The sequence below is a fragment of the Oncorhynchus gorbuscha genome, linkage group LG21 (genome assembly GCF_021184085.1).
Source record: "Oncorhynchus gorbuscha isolate QuinsamMale2020 ecotype Even-year linkage group LG21, OgorEven_v1.0, whole genome shotgun sequence".
Classification (NCBI taxonomy): domain Eukaryota; kingdom Metazoa; phylum Chordata; class Actinopteri; order Salmoniformes; family Salmonidae; genus Oncorhynchus; species Oncorhynchus gorbuscha.
Window position 1 is genome coordinate 20,139,060 of NC_060193.1, and position 20,767 is coordinate 20,159,826.

Sequence of the window (20,767 nt, forward strand, 5' to 3'; positions counted from 1 at the left end):
GCATGCTGTTCACTGGCAGATATGCCAAGCGTTCCTGGGCTCTACAAAGTATACTTTGTTATTGGTCGACATGAACACAATCCACAGCTAAGCAATTTTTTGAATGAAGCTATTGATCCTCTGTGGCAAAATGATTGGCCTACTCCTGGAGTAGTATTCTGTATGATTTAAGCTATTATTTATGATTATTTAATAACAGACGGCAGTAATTCTATAACTTTGGCAAATTTATTTCAAGTAATCAGAGGTGCTGCAGCTCCTCCAGCACACTTCCCTCGGCTATGATTCCATAAGGGAACAAATGATGAACTGCAAAGCTGGCAAGATAAGAGTTGCAGGCTCATGTCTATTAGAGAAAATGATACAGGCTATAATGTTGCACAAACCAAAAGCCCAGGCTGCCACAACACTAATGAAATCTTAGAATGTTAGGCCCCCGGCTGAAAATCAACGTTTTCAAATGACATATTTTAGGTGCAGGAAAATGAATGAGGCGGCATCTGGAATTATACTTTTTTTTTTTTTCTCAACAATTATTTTTTTCTCGTGTAGAGGTACCGTATCCGGACAAATAGGTTCCGGAACGAAACCGTCCAGAACAGAGAGGTGCCAGATCCTGCCAAAATCCCAGAAGTATCCCTTTTCAAAGAGAAAAAAGAAAGTGGGAAAGGAGAAAGAAAGCGGGTTTACAGTGTTGTTAAAGATGAATTCTGCAGGTTTCACTCCGTAATGAACTCCATAGGCTTAAAGCCTTCTGTTCTCTCTCTCTCCTTCTTTCATACTCTTTCTTATCTTGCTCTCTCATCTCTCACCCTCTTTATCTCCCACTCACCTTTCCCCTCTCTCTCAGTTTCTCTCTCACTCTTTCTGTCTTTCGCCCCTTCTCTCTCTCTTTCTCAGACTTTATTTTTCCCCCTCTCTCTTTATCTCTCCATCGTTCCCTCTTTCTTTTTCTCCCTCTTCTCTCCTTCCCTCACTCTCCTTTCCCACCTCTCTCTCTCTCTTCTCTCTCTCTCTCTCTCTCTCTCTCTCTCTCTCTCTCTCTCTCTCTCTCTCTCTCTCTCTCTCTCTCTCTCTCTCTCTCTCTCTCTCTCTCTCACAAGCACTTTCCTTTCCCCCTCTCTCTTTATCTTTCTTCCTGGTCACTCTGACCCGCAGGTGGAACAGAGAGGCTTTGTTGTTCTTAAACTTCTGACTATCTTCCTCTCTTTCTTTTTTCACTGACGGATGGAGGTAGGGATGAAACGAGAGGAGGCTGTAATTGTGTTTCTCAAACACTGAGCATGTTTTTAGAAAGCAACAACATGTGTAGACTGCTCTAACATGTCTCTATCTCCATCCTTCACTCTGCCCCTCCCCCTCTATATTTCCCTCCCTTGTGTCTGTTTTGCAGTGCAGTTCAACTTGATTCCTGTGGGACTGAGGATAGTAGCCATCCAGAGCACTAAGACAGGGCTCTACATTGGGATGAACAGCGATGGATACCTCTACACCTCAGTATGGCAACCCCTTATTAATTAAGTTATGACACTATCAATACCACTTGTACCGTAGTAATAACATCTGTACACGTCAGTATGGCAACCTCTTATTAATTAAGTTATGACAGTTACAGAAACCTGAATAATAGTCTACATAGTCTTGATTTCTCAATTGACTGCCTCGCCTGGTTCACCAACTACTTCTCAGATAGAGTTCAGTGTGTCAAATCGGAGAGCCTGTTGTCCGAACCTCAGGCGGTCTCTATGGGGGTACCACAGGGTTCAGTTCTCGGGCCGACTCTTTTCTCTGTATTTATCAATGATGTCGCTCTTGTTGCGGGCGATTCTCTGATCCACCTCTACGCAGACGACACCATTCTGTATACATCGGGCCCTTCGTTGGACACTGTTAACTAACCTCCAAACGAGCTACAATGCCATACAACCCTCCTTCCGTGGCCTCCGACTGCTTTTAAATGCTAGTAAAACTAAATGCATTCTTCAACGGATTGCTGCCCAAACCCGCCCACCAGACTAGCATCACTATTCTGGACGGTTCTGACTTAGAATATGTGGACAACTACAAATACCTAGGTGTCTGGTTAGACTGTAAAATCTCCTTCTAGTCTCACATTAATCATCTCCAATCCAAAATTAAATCTAGAATTGGCTTTCTATTTCGCAACAAAGCCTCCTTCACTCATGCTGCCAAACATACCCTCGTCAGTTGACTATCCTACCGATCCTTGATTTCGGCGATGTCATTTACAAAATAGCCTCCAACACTCTACTCACCAAACTGGATGTAGTCTATCACAGTTCCATCCGTTTTGTCACCAAAGCCCCATGTACTTCCCACCACTGCGACCTGTATGCGCTCGTTGGCTGGCCCTCACTATATATTCGTCACCAAACCCACTGGCTCCAGGTCATCTACAAGTCTTTGCTAGGTAAAGCCATGCCTTATCTCAGCTTATTGGTCACCATAGCAACACCCACCCGTAGCACACGCGCCAGCTGGTATATTTCACTGGTCATCCCCAAAGCCAAATTCCTTTGGCTGCCTTTTCTTCCAGTTCTTTGCTGCCAGTGACTGGAATGAATTGCAAAAATAACTGAAGCTGAAGACTTATATCTCCCTCTCTAACTTTAGGCATTAGCTGTCAGAGCAGCTAACCGATCACTGTACCTGTTCACAGCCAATCTGTAAATATAACACCCAACTACCTCATCCCCATATTGTAATTTATCTTCTTGTTCTTTTGCACCCCAATATCTCTAACAGCACATCATCATCGGCACATCTATCACTCCAGTGTTAATGCGAAATTGAATTATTTTGCCTCTATGGCCTATTTATTGCCTTACCTCCCTAATCTTCTACATTTGCACACACTGTACATAGATGTTTCTATTGTGTTATTGACTGGACGTTCGTTTATGTGTAAATCTGTGTTGTTGTTTTTGTTGCACTGCTTTGCTTTATCTTGGACAGGTCGCAGTTGCAAATGAGAACTTGATCTCAACTGACATACCTGGTTAAATAAAGGTGAAATAAAACAAATCATAAAAAAACAGTAGGCAGGAAGTACCTGAATGTTCAACGTTGGTATGACCAATCGGAATCTATGCTTCAAGATTGTTTTGATCACACGGACTGGGATGTGTTCCGGGTTGCCTTTGAAAATAGTATTGACGTATACACTGAACTGGTAAAGGCTTCCGGAGTGGCGCAGCCATCTAAGGCACTGCTTCACAGCGTTGTTCGGATAAGGGGAGAGTTTGGCCGGCCAGGATGTCCTTGTCCCGCTGCACTCTAGTGACTTGTGGCGGGCTGGATGCAAGCACCCTGACTTTGGTCAGCAGTTATTTCCTCTGACACATTAGCATGGGTGTCTTCCGGGTTAAGCGAGCAGTGTGTTAAGAAGCTTTGCAGCTTGGCAGGATCGTGTTTCAGAGAACGAATGGCTTTCGACATTCGCCTCTCCCGAGGCTGTACGGGAGATGCAGTGATGGGACAAGACTGTAACTACCAATTGGGGAGAAAAAGTGGTAAAAAATGTATAACATTTTTTATTACATTTCATCGGGAAGTGCATAGAGGATGTTGTTCTCACTGTGACGATTATAACATATTCAAACCAAAAATTGTGGATAGCTGTCATGCCCTGACCATAGTGAGCTTTTTATTCTCTATGTTGGTTAGGTCAGGGTGTGACTAGGGTGTGTCATCTAGGTGATTATATCTCTATGTTGGCCTGGTATGGTTCCCAATCAGAGGCAGCTGTTTATCGTTGTCTCTGATTGGGGATCATATTTAGGCAGCCATTTCCCCTTTGTGCTTTGTGGGATCTTGTCTAGGTATAGTTGCCTGCGAGCACTTCATTGAGCTTCACGTTTCCTAATAAAGCGGATGGAAATATACCACGCTGCATCTTGGTCCACTCCTTATAACGATTGTAACAATAGCAGCATTCATGCAAAACTGAAAGTGTGAACCTCCGCATTTAACCACGGCAAGGTGGCTGGGAACATGGACATGCACAATCAGACCAGCTATCAGGCAATCAAAGGTGCAAAATGACAATTCAGGGACAAAGTCGTCTCAGACAAAAGACGTATGTGACAGGGACTCCCGACAATCACGGATTATAAAGGGAAAGTCAGTCACATCTCGGACACCGACACCTCTCTTTCGGACAAGCTAAACACCTTCGCCCACTTCGAAGAAAACACTGAGCCGCGAAAACACAAGCCACCGCTTCTAACGAGGACAGTGAGATCTCGTTCTCTGTGGCCGAGGTGAGTAAGATGTTTAAGCGTGTTAAACCTCACAGGGCTGGCGGTCCAGACAGCATCCCAACCCATGTCCTCAGAGCATGTGCAGACCAGCTGGCTGGAGTGTTTACGGACATATTGAATCTCGCCCTATCCACCATTGTTCCTGTACCCAAGAAAGCGAAGATAACTGAACTAAATGACTATCGCCCCTAAGCACTCACTTCTGTCATCATGAAGTGCTTTGAGAGGCTAGTTATTTTAAGGATCATATCACCTCCACCCTACCCGACACCCTAGACCAACTACATTTGCATACCTCCCCAACAAATCCACGGATGATGCAAACGCCATCGCACTGCACACTGAAATACCTGTAAAAATGCTTTTGATCGATTACAGCTCAGCTTTCAACACCATAGTGCCCTACAAGCACTAATCTCTGGGCCCTATGTCTGAATCCCTCCCTGTGTCCTGGACTTCCTGACGGGCTGACCCCAAGTGGTGAAGGTAGAAAACAACACCTCCGCCACGCTGATCCTCAACACGGAGGTCCTTAAAGGGTGAGTGCTCAGCCTCCTGCTGTACTCCCCATTCACCCATTACTGCATGGCCACGCACATCTCCAACTCAATCATCAAGTTTGCTGATGACACAACAGTGATAAGCCTGATTACCAACAATGACGAGACAGTCCTCATGGAGGAGGTGAGGGCCCTGGCGGAGTGGTTCCAGGACATAACCTCTCCATCAACGACAACAAAACTAAGGAGCGGATCGTGGACTTCAGGAGACAACAGAGAGAAAACGCCCTAATCCACATCAACTGCTCAACCAAATTTGGCTTGGCTGTCCTCGGCTTAGCTGCCAGCGATTACAGCCTTGAGTGTTCTTGGGTATGACTCTACAAGCTTGGCACAACTCTATTTGTGGAGTGTCTCCCATTCTCTTCACATCCTCTCAAGCTCTGTCAGGTTGGATGGGGAGCGTTGCTGCACAGATATCGTCGCACACAGCCACTCCTACATTGTCTTGGCTGTATGCTTATGGTCGTTGTCCTGTTGGAAGGTGAATCTTTGCCCCAGTCTGAGGTTGTGAGCGCTCTGGAGCAGGTTTTCATCAAGGATCTCTGTACTTTGCTCTGTTAATCTTTCCCTTGATCCTGACTAGTCTCCCAGTCCCTGCTGCTGAAAAACATCCCAACAGGATGATGCTGCCACCACCATGCTTCATCATTGGAATAGTGCTAGGTTTCCTCCAGATGTTTGCCATTCGGTCCAGATAGTCTTGTTTCTCATGTTCTGAGAGTCTTTAGATGCCTTTTGGCAAACTCCAAGCAGGCTGGCATGTGCTTTTTACTGAGGAATGACCTCCGCCTGGCCACTCTGCCATAAAGGCCTGATTGGTGGAGCGCTTCAGAGATGGTTGTCCTACTGGAAAGTTCTCCCATCTCCACAGATTAACTCTTGAGCTCTGTCAGAGTGACCATCGGGTTCTTGGTCACCTCCTTGATCAAGGCCATTTCCTCTCTAGGAAGAGTCTTGGCGGTTCCAGACTTCTTCCATTTAAGATTGATGGAAGCCACGGTGTTCTTGGGAACCTTCAGTGCTGCAGACATTTGTTGTTACCCTTCCCCATATCTGTGCCTTAACACAATCCTGTCTCAGAGCTCTAAGGACAATTCCTTCAACCTCAATCAATCTTGCATGCTTTCTCAAACAGCTGTAACTGAATATGCATTTGTAAATCAAGTCCTTTCTTCAGTTGGGCTCTGGGATGTAACAACCATTGAGCTTATGGGTGATTGTGGGTGAAAGGGTTTGTTTGTTTATGTGCGTGTGTGTGTGTGTGTGTGTGTGTGTGTGTGTGTGTGTGTGTGTGTGTGTGTGTGTGTGTGTGTGTGTGTGTGTGTGTGTGTGTGTGTGTGTGTGTGTGTGTGTGTGTGTGTGTGTGTGTGTGTGTGTGTGTGTGTGTGTGTGTGTGTGTGTGTGTGTGTGTGTGTGTGTGTGTGTGTGTATCCCACATCTACTGCTAGGGGGTAAGGATGTTAGGGAACATATAGGATGAATCACAATAATTGTTAGCTTGACAAAAATGTAATGCAATGGCAATCCTGGTTATAGGTAACAATCCTTTGCATGAACTGTTGACATTATTACTGATATTAATTGTTAATGATGGAAAATAAGATACAGAAGAGTTTTTAATATGCACTACTGTTCAAAAGTTGGGGGACACTTAGAAAGGTCTTTATTTTTGAAAGAAAAACACGTTTTTTGTCTACTAAAATAACATCAAATTGATCAGAAATACAGTGTAGACATTGTTAATGTTGTTAATGAGTATTGTAGCTGGAAACAACAGATTTTTTTATGGAATATCTACATAGGCATACAGAGAACCAAAATCAGCAACCATCACTCCTGTGTTCCAATGGCACGTTGTGTTAGCTAACACAATTGTATAATTTTAAAAGGCTAATTGATCATTAGAAAACCTTTTTGCAATGATGTTAGCACAGCTGAAACCTGTTGGATTAAAGAAGATATAAAACTGGCCTTCTTTAGACTAGTTGAGTATCTGGAGCATCAGCATTTGTGCGTTCGATTACAGGCTCAAAATGGCTAGAAACAAAGAACGTTCTTTTGAAACTCATCAGTCTATTCTTGTTCTGAGAAATGAAGGCTATTCCATGTGAGAAATTGCCAAGAACCTGAAGATCTCGTACAATGCTTTGTACTACTATATTCACAGAATAGCGCAAACTGTCTCTAACCAGAATAGAATGAGGGGTGGGAGGCCCCGGTGCACAATTGAGCAAGAGGACAAGTACATTAGAGTGTCTAGTTTGAGAAACAGATGCCTCACAAGTCCTCAACTGGCAGCTCATTAAATAGTACCTGCAAAACACCAGTCTCAACGTCAACAGTGAGGAGTCAACTCCGGGATGCTGGCCTTCTAGGCAGAGTTGGAACGAAAAAGCCAAATCTCAGACTGGCCAATAAAAATAAAAGATTAAGATGGTCAAAGGAACACAGACACTAGAAAGAGGAACTCAGCCTAAAAGGCCAGCATCACCCTGATTAACTTCTTTGGGACTGGGGGGCAGTATTGAGTAGCTTGGATGAATAAGGTGCCCAGAGTAAACTGCCTGCTACTCAGGCCCAAGAGCTAGAATATGCATATAATTAGTGGATATGGAGAACACTCTGAAGTTTCTAAAACTGTTTGAATGATGTCTGTGAGTCTAACAGAACTCATATGTCAGGCAAAAACCTGAGACAAAATCTAACCAGGAAGTGCGAAATCTGAGGTTTTTAGTTTTTTGCCTATCTGTCATGTTTTGTCATTTATTATCATGTCTTGTCCCTGTGCTTCCCATTCTATTCGTTTCCCTCTGCTGGTCTTATTAGGTTCTTTCCCTCTTTCTATCCCTCTCTCTCCCCCTCCCTCTCTCACTCTCTCGCTCTCTCTTCTCTCTATCGTTCCGTTCCTGCTCCCAGCTGTTCCTATTCCCCTAATCATCATTTAGTCTTCCCACACCTGTTCCCGATCCTTTTCCCTGATTAGAGTCCCTATTTCTCTCCTTGTTTCCCGTACCTGCCCTGTCGGATCCTCATTTATAATTCACCGTGCTGTGTCTATGTTTTGCCCTGTCGTGTCGTGTTTCCCTCAGATGCTGCGTGGTGAGCAGGTGTCTGAGTCTGCTAGGTTCAAGTGCCTTCCCGAGGCAACCTGCAGTTCTCGATCAAGTCTCCAGTCTGTTCTTGTCTTTACGTGTAGTATTATGCTTTTTGTTTTGTAAAGTTTATTCTGGATTAAATACTCTGTTTTCGCCAAGTCGCTTTTGGGTCCTCATTCACCAGCATGACAGAAGGATCCGACCAAGGAATGGACCCAGCGACTACAGACGCTCGTAACACTGCCGTCGAGATCCAAGGAGCCATGCTCGGCAGACACGAGCAGGAATTGTCTGCTGCTCGCCATGCCGTGGAGAGCCTGGCCGCTCAGGTTTCCGACCTCTCTGGACAGTTCCAGAGTCTTCGTCTCGTGCCACCTGTTACTTCCTGGCCTGCCGAGCCTCCAGAACCTAGGGTTAATAACCCACCTTGCTACTCCGGGCAGCCCACTGAGTGCCGCTCCTTTCTCACCCAGTGTGAGATTGTGTTCTCTCTCCAACCCAACACATACTCTAGAGAGAGAGCTCGGGTTGCTTACGTCATTTCACTCCTTACTGGCCGGGCCCGAGAGTGGGGCACAGCTATCTGGGAGGCAAGGGCTGATTGTTCTAACAATTACCAGAACTTTAAAGAGGAGATGATTCGGGTTTTTGACCGTTCAGTTTTTGGTGGGGAGGCTTCTAGGGTCCTGGCTTCCCTATGCCAAGGTGATCGATCCATAACGGATTACTCTATAGAGTTTCGTACTCTTGCTGCCTCTAGTGACTGGAACGAGCCGGCGCTGCTCGCTCGTTTTCTGGAGGGACTCCACACAGTGGTCAAAGATGAGATTCTCTCTCGGGAGGTTCCTTCCAGTGTGGACTCTTTGATTGCTCTCGCCATCCGCATAGAACGACGGGTAGATCTTCGTCACCAGGCTCGTGGAAGAGAGCTCGCATCAACGGTGTTTCCCTGCTCCGCATCGCAACCATCTCCCTCCTCTGGCTCTGAGACTGAGCCCATGCAGCTGGGAGGGATTCGCATCTCGACTAAGGAGAGGGAACGGAGGATCACCAACCGCCTGTGCCTCTATTGCGGATTTGATGGACATTTTGTTAATTCATGTCCAGTAAGAGGCCAGAGCCCATCAGTAAGCGGAGGGCTACTGGTGAGCGCTACTACTCAGGTCTCTTCATCTAGATCTTGTACTACTATGTCGGTCCATCTACGCTGGACCGGTTCGGGTGCTACATGCAGTGCCTTGATTGACTCTGGGGCTGAGGGTTGTTTCATGGACGAAGCATGGGTTCGGAAACATAACATTCCTTTCAGACAGTTAGACAAGCCTACGCCCATGTTTGCCTTAGATGGTAGTCATCTTCCCAGTATCAGATTTGAGACACTACCTTTAACTCTCACAGTATCTGGTAACCACAGTGAGACTATTTCTTTTTTGATTTTTCGTTCACCTTTCACACCTGTTGTTTTGGGTCATCCCTGGCTAGTATGTCATAATCCTTCTATTAATTGGTCTTGTAATTCTATCCTATCCTGGAACGTATCTTGTCATGTGAAGTGCTTAATGTCTGCCATCCCTCCCATTTCTTCTGTCCCCACTTCTCAGGAGGAACCTGGCGATTTGACAGGAGTGCCGGAGGAATATCATGATCTGCGCACGGTCTTCAGTCGGTCCCGAGCCAACTCCCTTCCTCCTCACCGGTCGTATGATTGTAGTATTGATCTCCTTCCGGGGACCACTCCTCCTCGGGGTAGACTATACTCTCTGTCGGCTCCCGAACGTAAGGCTCTCGAGGATTATTTATCTGTGTCTCTTGACGCCGGTACCATAGTGCCTTCTTCCTCTCCGGCCGTGGCGGGGTTCTTTTTGTTAAGAAGAAGGACGGTACTCTGCGCCCCTGCGTGGATTATCGAGGGCTGAATGACATAACGGTTAAGAATCGTTATCCGCTTCCCCTTATGTCATCAGCCTTCGAGATTCTGCAGGGAGCCAGGTGCTTTACTAAGTTGGACCTTCGTAACGCTTACCATCTCGTGCGCATCAGAGAGGGGGACGAGTGGAAAACGGCGTTTAACACTCCGTTAGGGCATTTTGAGTACCGGGTTCTGCCGTTTGGTCTCGCCAATGCGCCAGCTGTTTTTCAGGCATTAGTTAATGATGTTCTGAGAGACATGCTGAACATCTTTGTTTTTGTCTATCTTGACGATATCCTGATTTTTTCACCGTCACTCGAGATTCATGTTCAGCACGTTCGACGTGTTCTACAGCGCCTTTTAGAGAATTGTCTCTACGTAAAGGCTGAGAAGTGCTCTTTTCATGTCTCCTCCGTTACTTTTCTCGGTTCCGTTATTTCCGCTGAAGGCATTCAGATGGATTCCGCTAAGGTCCAAGCTGTCAGTGATTGGCCCGTTCCAAGGTCACGTGTCGAGTTGCAGCGCTTTTTAGGTTTCGCTAATTTCTATCGGCGTTTCATTCGTAATTTCGGTCAAGTTGCTGCCCCTCTCACAGCTCTTACTTCTGTCAAGACGTGTTTTAAGTGGTCCGGTTCCGCCCAGGGAGCTTTTGATCTTCTAAAAGAACGTTTTACGTCCGCTCCTATCCTCGTTACTCCTGACGTCACTAGACAATTCATTGTCGAGGTTGACGCTTCAGAGGTAGGCGTGGGAGCCATTCTATCCCAGCGCTTCCAGTCTGACGATAAGGTTCATCCTTGCGCTTATTTTTCTCATCGCCTGTCGCCATCTGAGCGCAACTATGATGTGGGTAACCGTGAACTGCTCGCCATCCGCTTAGCCCTAGGCGAATGGCGACAGTGGTTGGAGGGGGCGACCGTTCCTTTTGTCGTTTGGACAGACCATAAGAACCTTGAGTACATCCGTTCTGCCAAACGACTTAATGCCCGTCAAGCTCGTTGGGCGTTGTTTTTCGCTCATTTCGAGTTTGTGATTTCTTACCGTCCGGGTAGCAAGAACACCAAGCCTGATGCCTTATCCCGTCTGTTTAGTTCTTCTGTGGCTTCTACTGATCCCGAGGGGATTCTTCCTTATGGGCGTGTTGTCGGGTTGACAGTCTGGGGAATTGAAAGACAGGTTAAGCAAGCACTCACGCACACTGCGTCGCCGCGCGCTTGTCCTAGTAACCTCCTTTTCGTTCCTGTTTCCACTCGTCTGGCTGTTCTTCAGTGGGCTCACTCTGCCAAGTTAGCTGGTCATCCCGGTGTTCGAGGCACTCTTGCGTCTATTCGCCAGCGATTTTGGTGGCCGACTCAGGAGCGTGACACGCGCCGTTTCGTGGCTGCTTGTTCGGACTGCGCGCAGACTAAGTCGGGTAACTCTCCTCCTGCCGGTCGTCTCAGACCGCTCCCCATTCCTTCTCGACCATGGTCTCACATCGCCCTAGACTTCATTACCGGTCTGCCTTTGTCTGCGGGGAAGACTGTGATTCTTACGGTTGTCGATAGGTTCTCTAAGGCGGCACATTTCATTCCCTCGCTAAACTTCCTTCCGCTAAGGAGACGGCACAAATCATTATCGAGAATGTGTTCAGAATTCATGGCCTCCCGTTAGACGCCGTTTCAGACAGAGGCCCGCAATTCACGTCACAGTTTTGGAGGGAGTTCTGTCGTTTGATTGGTGCGTCCGTCAGTCTCTCTTCCGGGTTTCATCCCCAGTCTAACGGTCAAGCAGAGAGGGCCAATCAGACGATTGGTCGCATACTACGCAGCCTTTCTTTCAGAAACCCTGCGTCTTGGGCAGAACAGCTCCCTGGGCAGAATACGCTCACAACTCGCTTCCTTCGTCTGCTACCGGGTTATCTCCGTTTCAGAGTAGTCTGGGTTACCAGCCTCCTCTATTCTCTTCCCAGCTTGCCGAGTCCAGCGTTCCCTCCGCTCAAGCGTTTGTCCAACGTTGTGAGCGCACCTGGAGGAGGGTGAGGTCTGCACTTTGCCGCTACAGGGCACAGACTGTGAGAGCCGCCAATAAACGCAGGATTAAGAGTCCTAGGTATTGTTGCGGCCAGAGAGTGTGGCTTTCCACTCGCAACCTTCCTCTTACGACAGCTTCTCGTAAGTTGACTCCGCGGTTCATTGGTCCGTTCCGTGTCTCCCAGGTCGTCAATCCTGTCGCTGTGCGACTGCTTCTTCCGAGACATCTTCGTCGCGTCCATCCTGTCTTCCATGTCTCCTGTGTTAAGCCTTTTCTTCGCACCCCCCGTTCGTCTTCCCTCCCCCCCTCCCGTCCTTGTCGAGAGCGCACCTATTTACAAGGTACATAAGATCATGGGCATGCGTTCTCGGGGACGGGGTCACCAATACTTAGTGGATTGGGAGGGTTACGGTCCTGAGGAGAGGAGTTGGGTTCCGTCTCGGGACGTGCTGGACCGTTCACTCATTGATGATTTCCTCCGTTGCCGCCAGGATTCCTCCTCGAGTGCGCCAGGAGGCGCTCGGTGAGTGGGGGGGGTACTGTCATGTTTTGTCATTTATTATCATGTCTTGTCCCTGTGCTTCCCATTCTATTCGTTTCCCTCTGCTGGTCTTATTAGGTTCTTTCCCTCTTTCTATCCCTCTCTCTCCCCCTCCCTCTCTCACTCTCTCGCTCTCTCTTCTCTCTATCGTTCTGTTCCTGCTCCCAGCTGTTCCTATTCCCCTAATCATCATTTAGTCTTCCCACACCTGTTCCCGATCCTTTTCCCTGATTAGAGTCCCTATTTCTCTCCTTGTTTCCCGTACCTGCCCTGTCGGATCCTCATTTATAATTCACCGTGCTGTGTCTATGTTTTGCCCTGTCGTGTCGTGTTTCCCTCAGATGCTGCGTGGTGAGCAGGTGTCTGAGTCTGCTAGGTTCAAGTGCCTTCCCGAGGCAACCTGCAGTTCTCGATCAAGTCTCCAGTCTGTTCTTGTCTTTACGTGTAGTATTATGCTTTTTGTTTTGTAAAGTTTATTCTGGATTAAATACTCTGTTTTCGCCAAGTCGCTTTTGGGTCCTCATTCACCAGCATGACACTATCAAATATACAGTGTCTATGGGGTCATATTGCACTTTCTAAGGCTTCCACTAGATGTAAACTGTCTTTAGAACCTTGTTTCAGGCTTCTACTATGAAGGGAGGAGCGAATAAGAGCTGTTTGACTAAGAGGTCTGGCAGAATGCGAGCTGCGTTCCTTTTAATTTCTAAAGACAAAGGAATTGTCCGGTTGAAACTTTATTGAAGATTTCTGATAAAAACACCCTAAAGATTTATTCTATACATCGTTTGACATGTTTCTACAAACTGTAATGTAACTTGTTTGACTTTTCGTCTGAACTAATTTCTCACACATTGTGCATTTGGATCACTGGGCTAAACTAGCGAACACAAATGAGGTATTTGGACATAAATGATGGACTTTATCGAACAAAACAAGCATTTATTGTGGATCTGGGATTCCTGGGAGTGCATTCCGTTAAAGATCATCAAAGATAAGTGAATATTTATAACGCTATTTCTGAGTTTTGTGACTCCTCTCCTCGGTTGGAAAATGGCTGTATGTTTTTCTGTGGCTTGGCACTGACCTAATATATTCGCAGGGTGTGCTTTCGCCGTAAAGCCTTTTTGAAATCTGACAGAGCGGTTGCATTAACAAGAAGTTTATCTTTAAAATGGTGTATAATACTTGTATGTTTGAGGAATTTTAATTATGAGATTTCTGTTGTTTTGAATTTGGCACCCTGCAATTTCACAGGCTGTTGGCGTGGTGGGAGGCTAGCGTCCCACATATCCCAGAGAGGTTTAACTTGTTAGTCATATCCCAATCTGTTTGCTTATGATCTTGCCTGCACCTAGCAAACAGTTATTTAAATTATATGAGAACAAAAATATGATTTTTGGGGGGAACTGCAAGCCAGACAAAATTAAACGGCCGTATTTATAAAATGAATATGAATTCAGAGTGGCAGAAATAATTAAATATTAAAGCATTAGACCTCTCAATAATGGGTTTAGTCATACAAAAGTTATACTTAAATACAAACTGGTTATCTAACAAATTAATAAGAATGCCTCACTCCATGTTCAAGAATGGCCTTTTTCACTTTATTCAGATTACAAATTCACACACTTTATTGTTTTGTGATATCATTAAGGACGGTACAACTAAATATCTGTGACTCTACAAATGTTTACGTCCCAGTTTTCAGAAATACATCTAAATGTTGGAAAACATATGATTACATATGAAACTATTTGATGAAATGTGATTTTAGCCTTCTAAATGAGATAATTGTTTTTCATAGAAACTTTGCTAAGTCAGTAACCATACCCACGTGAGCACAGACATTGTGGCAATGTGATGGAACCACCCTCCAAGGCGAGTGCATTAACCTCTTGCGTCATTGATATGCCGTTCGTGGAAGCATGGTTTTTCTCAGAATCCCATGGAAAAATACCAGCAGCTGAGTTTTGCGCACCAATTTCCACGCAGGTCACCGTGCGGACACTTGGCAAATGTAGTCTATTATGGTCAATCTTCCAATGATATGCCTGCAAATACGTCACAATGCTCCAGACCCCTTGGGGAAACAATAGAAAGGGCAGGCTCATTCCTGTCGCATTCACAGCCATATAAGGAGATAATGAAAAACGTAGCCTCAGAAATCCTGTTCATTTCCTGGTTGCAGAAACATCTTGGTTTTGCTTGAAGCTTTTGTTCTAGGGCACTCACAGTGAAAATCTTTGCAGTTCTGGAAATGTCAGAGTGTTTTCTTTCCAAAGCTATCAGTTCCATGCATATTGGAGCATCTTTTCGTAACAAAATATTGAGCTTAAAACGGGCACATCTTTTTATCCAAAAATGAAATACTGCCCCAAGTCTGAAGAGGTTAAAGGACTCGCTGAATAATTAAGATATTAGATCAGAAAGTGTGGCGCTTTGGCTACACATTGAAATGGTTGCAATTGAATGTCACAAAATGGTAACCCCTCTGAATCTCAACAGAGAAGAAGAAGACTAGACTAAGATAGATCTGCAGCTCTGCATGTAACGTAGTCTAGGAAACTTGACCAAAGATGAGAAAACAAGAACATTTCCCTCTCAAAACTATACAGTATCCATCTAACTAACACTCAGGAACAATGAAGCCTACTACAACTTTGGACATTGAGACCTCTGGTGGACAACCAGAGATTACACAACCAGGGACTTCTGTCGAACTGACTCCCCATACACTGGGTGATTTCAACAGAGAGACGTCAGCCATACAAGCACAAATAAACTCAGCAAAAAAAGAAACATCGTATCACTGTCAACTGTGTTTATTTTCAGCAAACTTAACATGTGTAAGCATTTGTATGAACATAACAAGATTCAACAACTGAGACATAAGCTGAACAAGTTCCACAGACATGTGACTAACATAAATAATGTGTCCCTGAACAAAGGGGGGGGGGGTCAAAAGTAACAGTCTCTATATGGTGTGGCCACCAGCTGTATTAAGTACTGCACTGTATCTCCTCCTCGTGGATTGCACCAGATTTGCCAGTTCTTGCTGTGAGATGTTACCCCAATCTTCCACCAAGGCACCTGCAAGTTCCTGGACATTTCTGGCATTTTATTTCACATTTACTTAACCAGGTAGGCCAGTTGAGAACAAGTTCTCATTTACAACTGCGACCTGGCCAAGATAAAGCAAATCAGTTCGACACAAACAACAACACAGAGTTACACATGGAATAAACAAACATACAGTCAATAACACAGTAGAAAAGTCTATGTACAGTGTTTTCAAATGGGGTGAGGAGGTAAGACAATAAAAAATAGGCCATAGTAGTGAAGTAATTGCAACTTAGCAAATTTAACACTGGAGTGATAGATGTGCAGATGATGATATGCAAGTAGAAATACTGCTGTGCAATAGAGCAAAAAAAGTTAATAAAAACAATATGTGGATGAGGTAGGTAGATTGGATGGGCTATTTACAGATGGGCTGTGTACAGCTCCAGCGATCGGTAAGCTGCTCAGATAGCTGATGCTTTAAGTTAGAGAGGGAGATATAAATCTTCAGCTTCAGCGATTTTTGCAATTCATTCCAGTCATTGGCAGCAGAGAACTGGAAGGAAAGGCGACCAAAGTAGGTGCTGGCTTTGGGGATGACCAGTGAGATATACCTGCTGGAGCGCGTGCTACGGCTGGGTGTTGTTATGGTGACCAGTGATCTGAGATAAGGCGAAGCTTTACCTAGCAAAGACTTATAGATGACCTGGAGCCAGAACGAGCAGAATGGCTGGTGGCATTGTCATGCTGGAGCATCATGTCAGGTCTTCCCATACAGGTCTTCCCTGTAACACACAGCATTGAGATTGCCAGCAATGACAACTGCAATGACAACAAGCACAGTCAGATGATACTGTGACATACCGCCTCACACCATGACGGACCCTCCACCTCCAAATCGATCCCGCTCCAGACTACAGGCCTTGGTGTAATGCTCCTTCAATGATAAACGCGAATCCGACCATCATCCCTGGTGAGACAAAACCACGACTCATCAGTGAAGAACAATTCTTGCCAGTCCTGTCTGGTCCAGAGACGGTGGGTTTGTGTCCATAAGCGACATTGTTGCCGGTGATATCTGGTGAGGACTTGCCTTTCAACAGGTCTATAAGCCCTCAGTCCAGCCTCTCAGCATATTGCGGACAGTCTGAGCACTGATGGAGGGATTTTGCGTTCCTGGTGTAACTCGGGCAGTTGTTGTTGCCATCCCGTACCTGTCCCACAGGTGTGATGTTTGGATATACCAATCCTGCGCAGGTGCTGTTACATGTGGTCAGCTGGCTGTCCTGTCTCCCTGTAGCTTTGTCTTAGGCGTCTCAGAGTACGGACATTGCGATTTATTGCCCTGGCCACATCTGCAGTCCTCATGCCTCCTTACAGCATGTCTAAGGCATGTTCATGCAGATGAGCAGGGACCCTGGGCATCTTTCTTTTGGTGTTTTTCAGGGTCAGTAGAAAGGCCTCTTTAGTGTCCTACGTTTTCATAACTGTGACCTTAATTGCCTACCGTCTGTAAGCTGTTAGTGTCTTAACGACCGTTCCACAAGTGCATGTTCATTAATTGTTTATGGTTCAAGCATGGGGAACAGTGTTTAAACGCTTTACAATGAGGATCTGTGAAGTTATTTGGATTTTTACGAATTATCTTTGAAAGACAGGGTCCTGAAAAAGGTCTGTTTCTTTTTTTTCTGAGTTTATGTGTTGCATTTCTAAATCCAAATGAGCGGTTGTTAGGGTGCTAACTATCCATATTTATAATGAGCATACTTTCCACATGTATATACAATGGGTCCCTTCTTTGTCTCTCCCCCTCCCTTTCATTGTGTAACAAGCCATCATATCGGGTTAGTCAGCTAGGGACTTTTCATTGTATTATGTTAGTAATCAATTCAACGTATTCCGTGTTTATGTTTATGTATTTCTGTGTGATTATTTAGTTAGTTTGCAAGTAAATTATTAAGACAATTTGTGTATCGCTGAATCATCATTTAGACTAGGATTCGTTGCAGATTTGAAGTCATCGACGTTCAGAATGAGACTGATACGAGGTAAAAATTATTAATGGATGACTGGTATGATAACGATATATTCTGATTTATTCTTGAGTTAATTCGGGAAATGGTAACTCTTTAAACAAACTTTATCCGTGGTGCCCCAAGTTTGCTAATGAGTGAATTTTTACATGTTTAATTTAATCACGTAATAATTAAACATTGTTCATTGATTTGATAAAATAACCGTCATCATTTTAATGATAGTCACGTCAATAGTCACATTTTGGTGATCCAAAAAGTCATAGTCAATCGATCAAAAATATCATAATACTTTTAGCTAAAAAACGTTTTTAACTTGCAATCTGTAGAAATTATGAGAATAGAAAGGTTCAGAACTTTTGTGAAGCATCAACAGCACAGTTAGAAATAGAAAATAGAAATTCAATATGGATGGTGTTAAGAGATGGATGGGAGGGGTTGAATGGAGCTGAAGGTTGGGAATAATGACAACAAATAACAACAAGATAACTCATGTAAATCATAATGTGTCCATAAAATGTATTTTGGTTCAGAACTTTTGTGACAGAAATAGAGAGGTTGAGGTTAGAGGAAGGACGGGAGTAAAAACAAACTAAATGTAACTATTGTAAAATAGACTGTGCCCGTAAAATGTATATAATATGTATAATCTGAAAGTAGAAGCCTAAGCGTTGGCGTTCACTAGTTTACTCCAATTAGGGGAAGGGTGGTAGGGTTAGAACACAATTAAATATATATATATTTTAAAGTGTACATACAGTACATTGTAGAATATAGTAAAGACAGAAAAACTATGAAATAACACATATGGAATCACGTAGTAAGCAAAAGAGTGTTAAACATATCAAAATATATTTTATGTTTGAGATTCTTCAAAGTAGCCACCCTTTGCCTTGATGACAGCTTTGCACACTTTGGCATTCTTTTGACAAGCTTCATGAGGTAGTCACCTGGAATGCATTTCAATGAATCTGTATGCCTTGTTAAAAGTTAATTTGTGGAATTTATTTCGTTCTTAATGCGTTTGAGCCAATCGGTTGTGTTGTAACAAGGTAAATCAAATCAAATCAAATTGTATTGGTCACATACACATGTTTAGCAGATGTTAAAAGGGCGATAGTCATTTAGTTCAGTTACCTTTCCTTTCTTGGGTACAGGAAGAATGGTGGACATCTTGCAGCATGTGGGGAGAGCAGACTGGGATAGGGAGTGTTCTGTCTTTACTATCATTAACTGAAGACATAGTTGTTATCAAAGATTCTTTGTAATTAGCATTACGCGATTATACTGATTAATCATGTAACTTTAATTACTAGGAAGTCGGGGCATCAAGGAAAAATATTCAGATTACAAAATTATAATTTCCTAAAATAACTTTTCATTAATTAATTATTTGCTTCACATTAGTCTCATTCCAAACGTCGTAAATTGTTGGTTATCTGCACGAACCCAGTCTTCACTATGAGTCATCCATACATCAATTGTCTTAAATAATTTATTTATTACTAACTAAGTAATTCACCAAAATGCATAGACAATCAAATAATCAAGGTAAATGTGGTTACATGAAATGAGAATGTGCCCTAGTGGGCTAAACCGGCATGGCGGCTTGTTAGACAAAAGGGGAAGTGGAGGTTGACTAAGAAGTCACTACAAAGTGATAATTATAACAATTGAAATGCTAATCCTTTGCACATGAACGCTCACTCATTCGGGAACAATTGCAATCAATATATATATTTACGCTCAGCGTGTCGTCTTGATCACTGGTGTAAAGTTAATTTATTTTGTAGAATTGTCCCCCTCTCTCCCTATCTCTCTTTGTCTTGGTTATATTGGATAGTTCAGGGTGACATTAATTCGTTTCGTTATAGAATGGGTGTTTCGTCAGTTGTCATTCTTCGCGTTCAATGATACTGAATTCCTAGCTGCAGACTAGTAATCAATATCAAAGACTTGTTCTTATTCTGTCGGTATCGATAGTCTAAGAGTTTAACCACGTGGTATGGTTAAAATATTCAGCAAGGGTCTACAACCTTTGTACTTTCCTAATGGAGAAAAACGTGGTCTGCAACCTTTAGCCATCTCGTAAATGAGGTAAGGTCGGTTCTGCTGATCAAAAACCCGAGTAGGGGTTTTATTCGGAAGGCTGAAAAGGGCTGTCCCAGGACGCCTGACCCTAACTGGGCTCAGGGGCAGTCCTCAAAACCCCTTTTTGAGTTTTCCTTCATTAAACAGTCCAAACTCATATTACACAATTTTACAAACAGTATCATACTCACTCATTCATCTTATACAACAATTAAGTGTAAACCTCATATCTGAGGATATTATATAAACAGCATTATGGTAATGTGGCCACACTGTCTCCCATAAGTTTCCCAAAGTTGTGACAAACGGACCAGTTCGTAGCTGGATTTTTCACCGATGTTTTATACTTTCTCCGGAACATGAAATGTGTTCGTACCTCAAGTTCTGTGAGGTGGAAGGTATTGCTTTGTTCTCTATGAAATTTTACTCTGAGGAGATTCTCAGGAATTTACAACGTCTCTCTGACCACAGCAACCAAGTTGAAGGAGGCAAGGGGGAGGCAGGGAGAGGGGGGTGGGGCTTGCTATACCCAAAGAGGCCAACGTCATGACAGGAGCAATTGAATATGTTCGTAAACACTTCAGTCAGTTGGTCTGCACATGCTCTGAGGTTGCGGCTATGGATGCTGTCTGGGCCGGCAACCTTGCGCGGGTTAAAATGCTTAAATGTCTCGCTCATGTCGGCCACGGAGAAGGAGAACCCACAGTCCTTGGTAGCTGGCCGCATCAATTGCACTGTGTTATCCTCAAAGCAGGTGAAAAAGTTGTTTAGCTTATCCGGAAGCAAGACATTGGTGTCCGCGACGTTGCTGGTTTCTCTTTGTAGTCTGTGATTTTCTGTAGACTCTGCTACGTACTTCTCGTGTCTGAGCCGTTGAATTGCATCTCCACTTTGTCTCTGTACTGATGTTTTGCTTGTTTGCTTGCCTTACAGAGGGAATAATTACCCTGTTTGTATTCGGCCATATTTCCAGTCACCTTGTCATAGTTTAATGTGGTGGTTCGCCCTTTCAGTTTTGCGTGAATGCTGACATCTTTCCACAGTTTCTGATTTGGGTAGCTTTTCATAGTCACAAGGGTACATATCCTATACATTTCCTGATAAACTCAGTCATCGTATTTGTGTATTCGTCGATAATATTATCAGAGGCTACCCGGAACATATCCCAGTCCGTAG

General features: G+C 44.3%; 1 protein-coding gene across 1 annotated transcript in view; it reads left to right on the forward strand.

The window, feature by feature from the left end:
• LOC124008413 (fibroblast growth factor 11-like) overlaps nucleotides 1-20,767 on the forward strand; it is a 168,493-nt gene that overhangs the window by 116,614 nt on the left and 31,112 nt on the right. Inside the window, exon 4 of the mRNA XM_046319679.1 lies at nucleotides 1,394-1,497. Coding sequence (XP_046175635.1) covers nucleotides 1,394-1,497 — 104 coding nt within the window. The remainder of the gene's footprint in view (nucleotides 1-1,393; nucleotides 1,498-20,767) is intronic.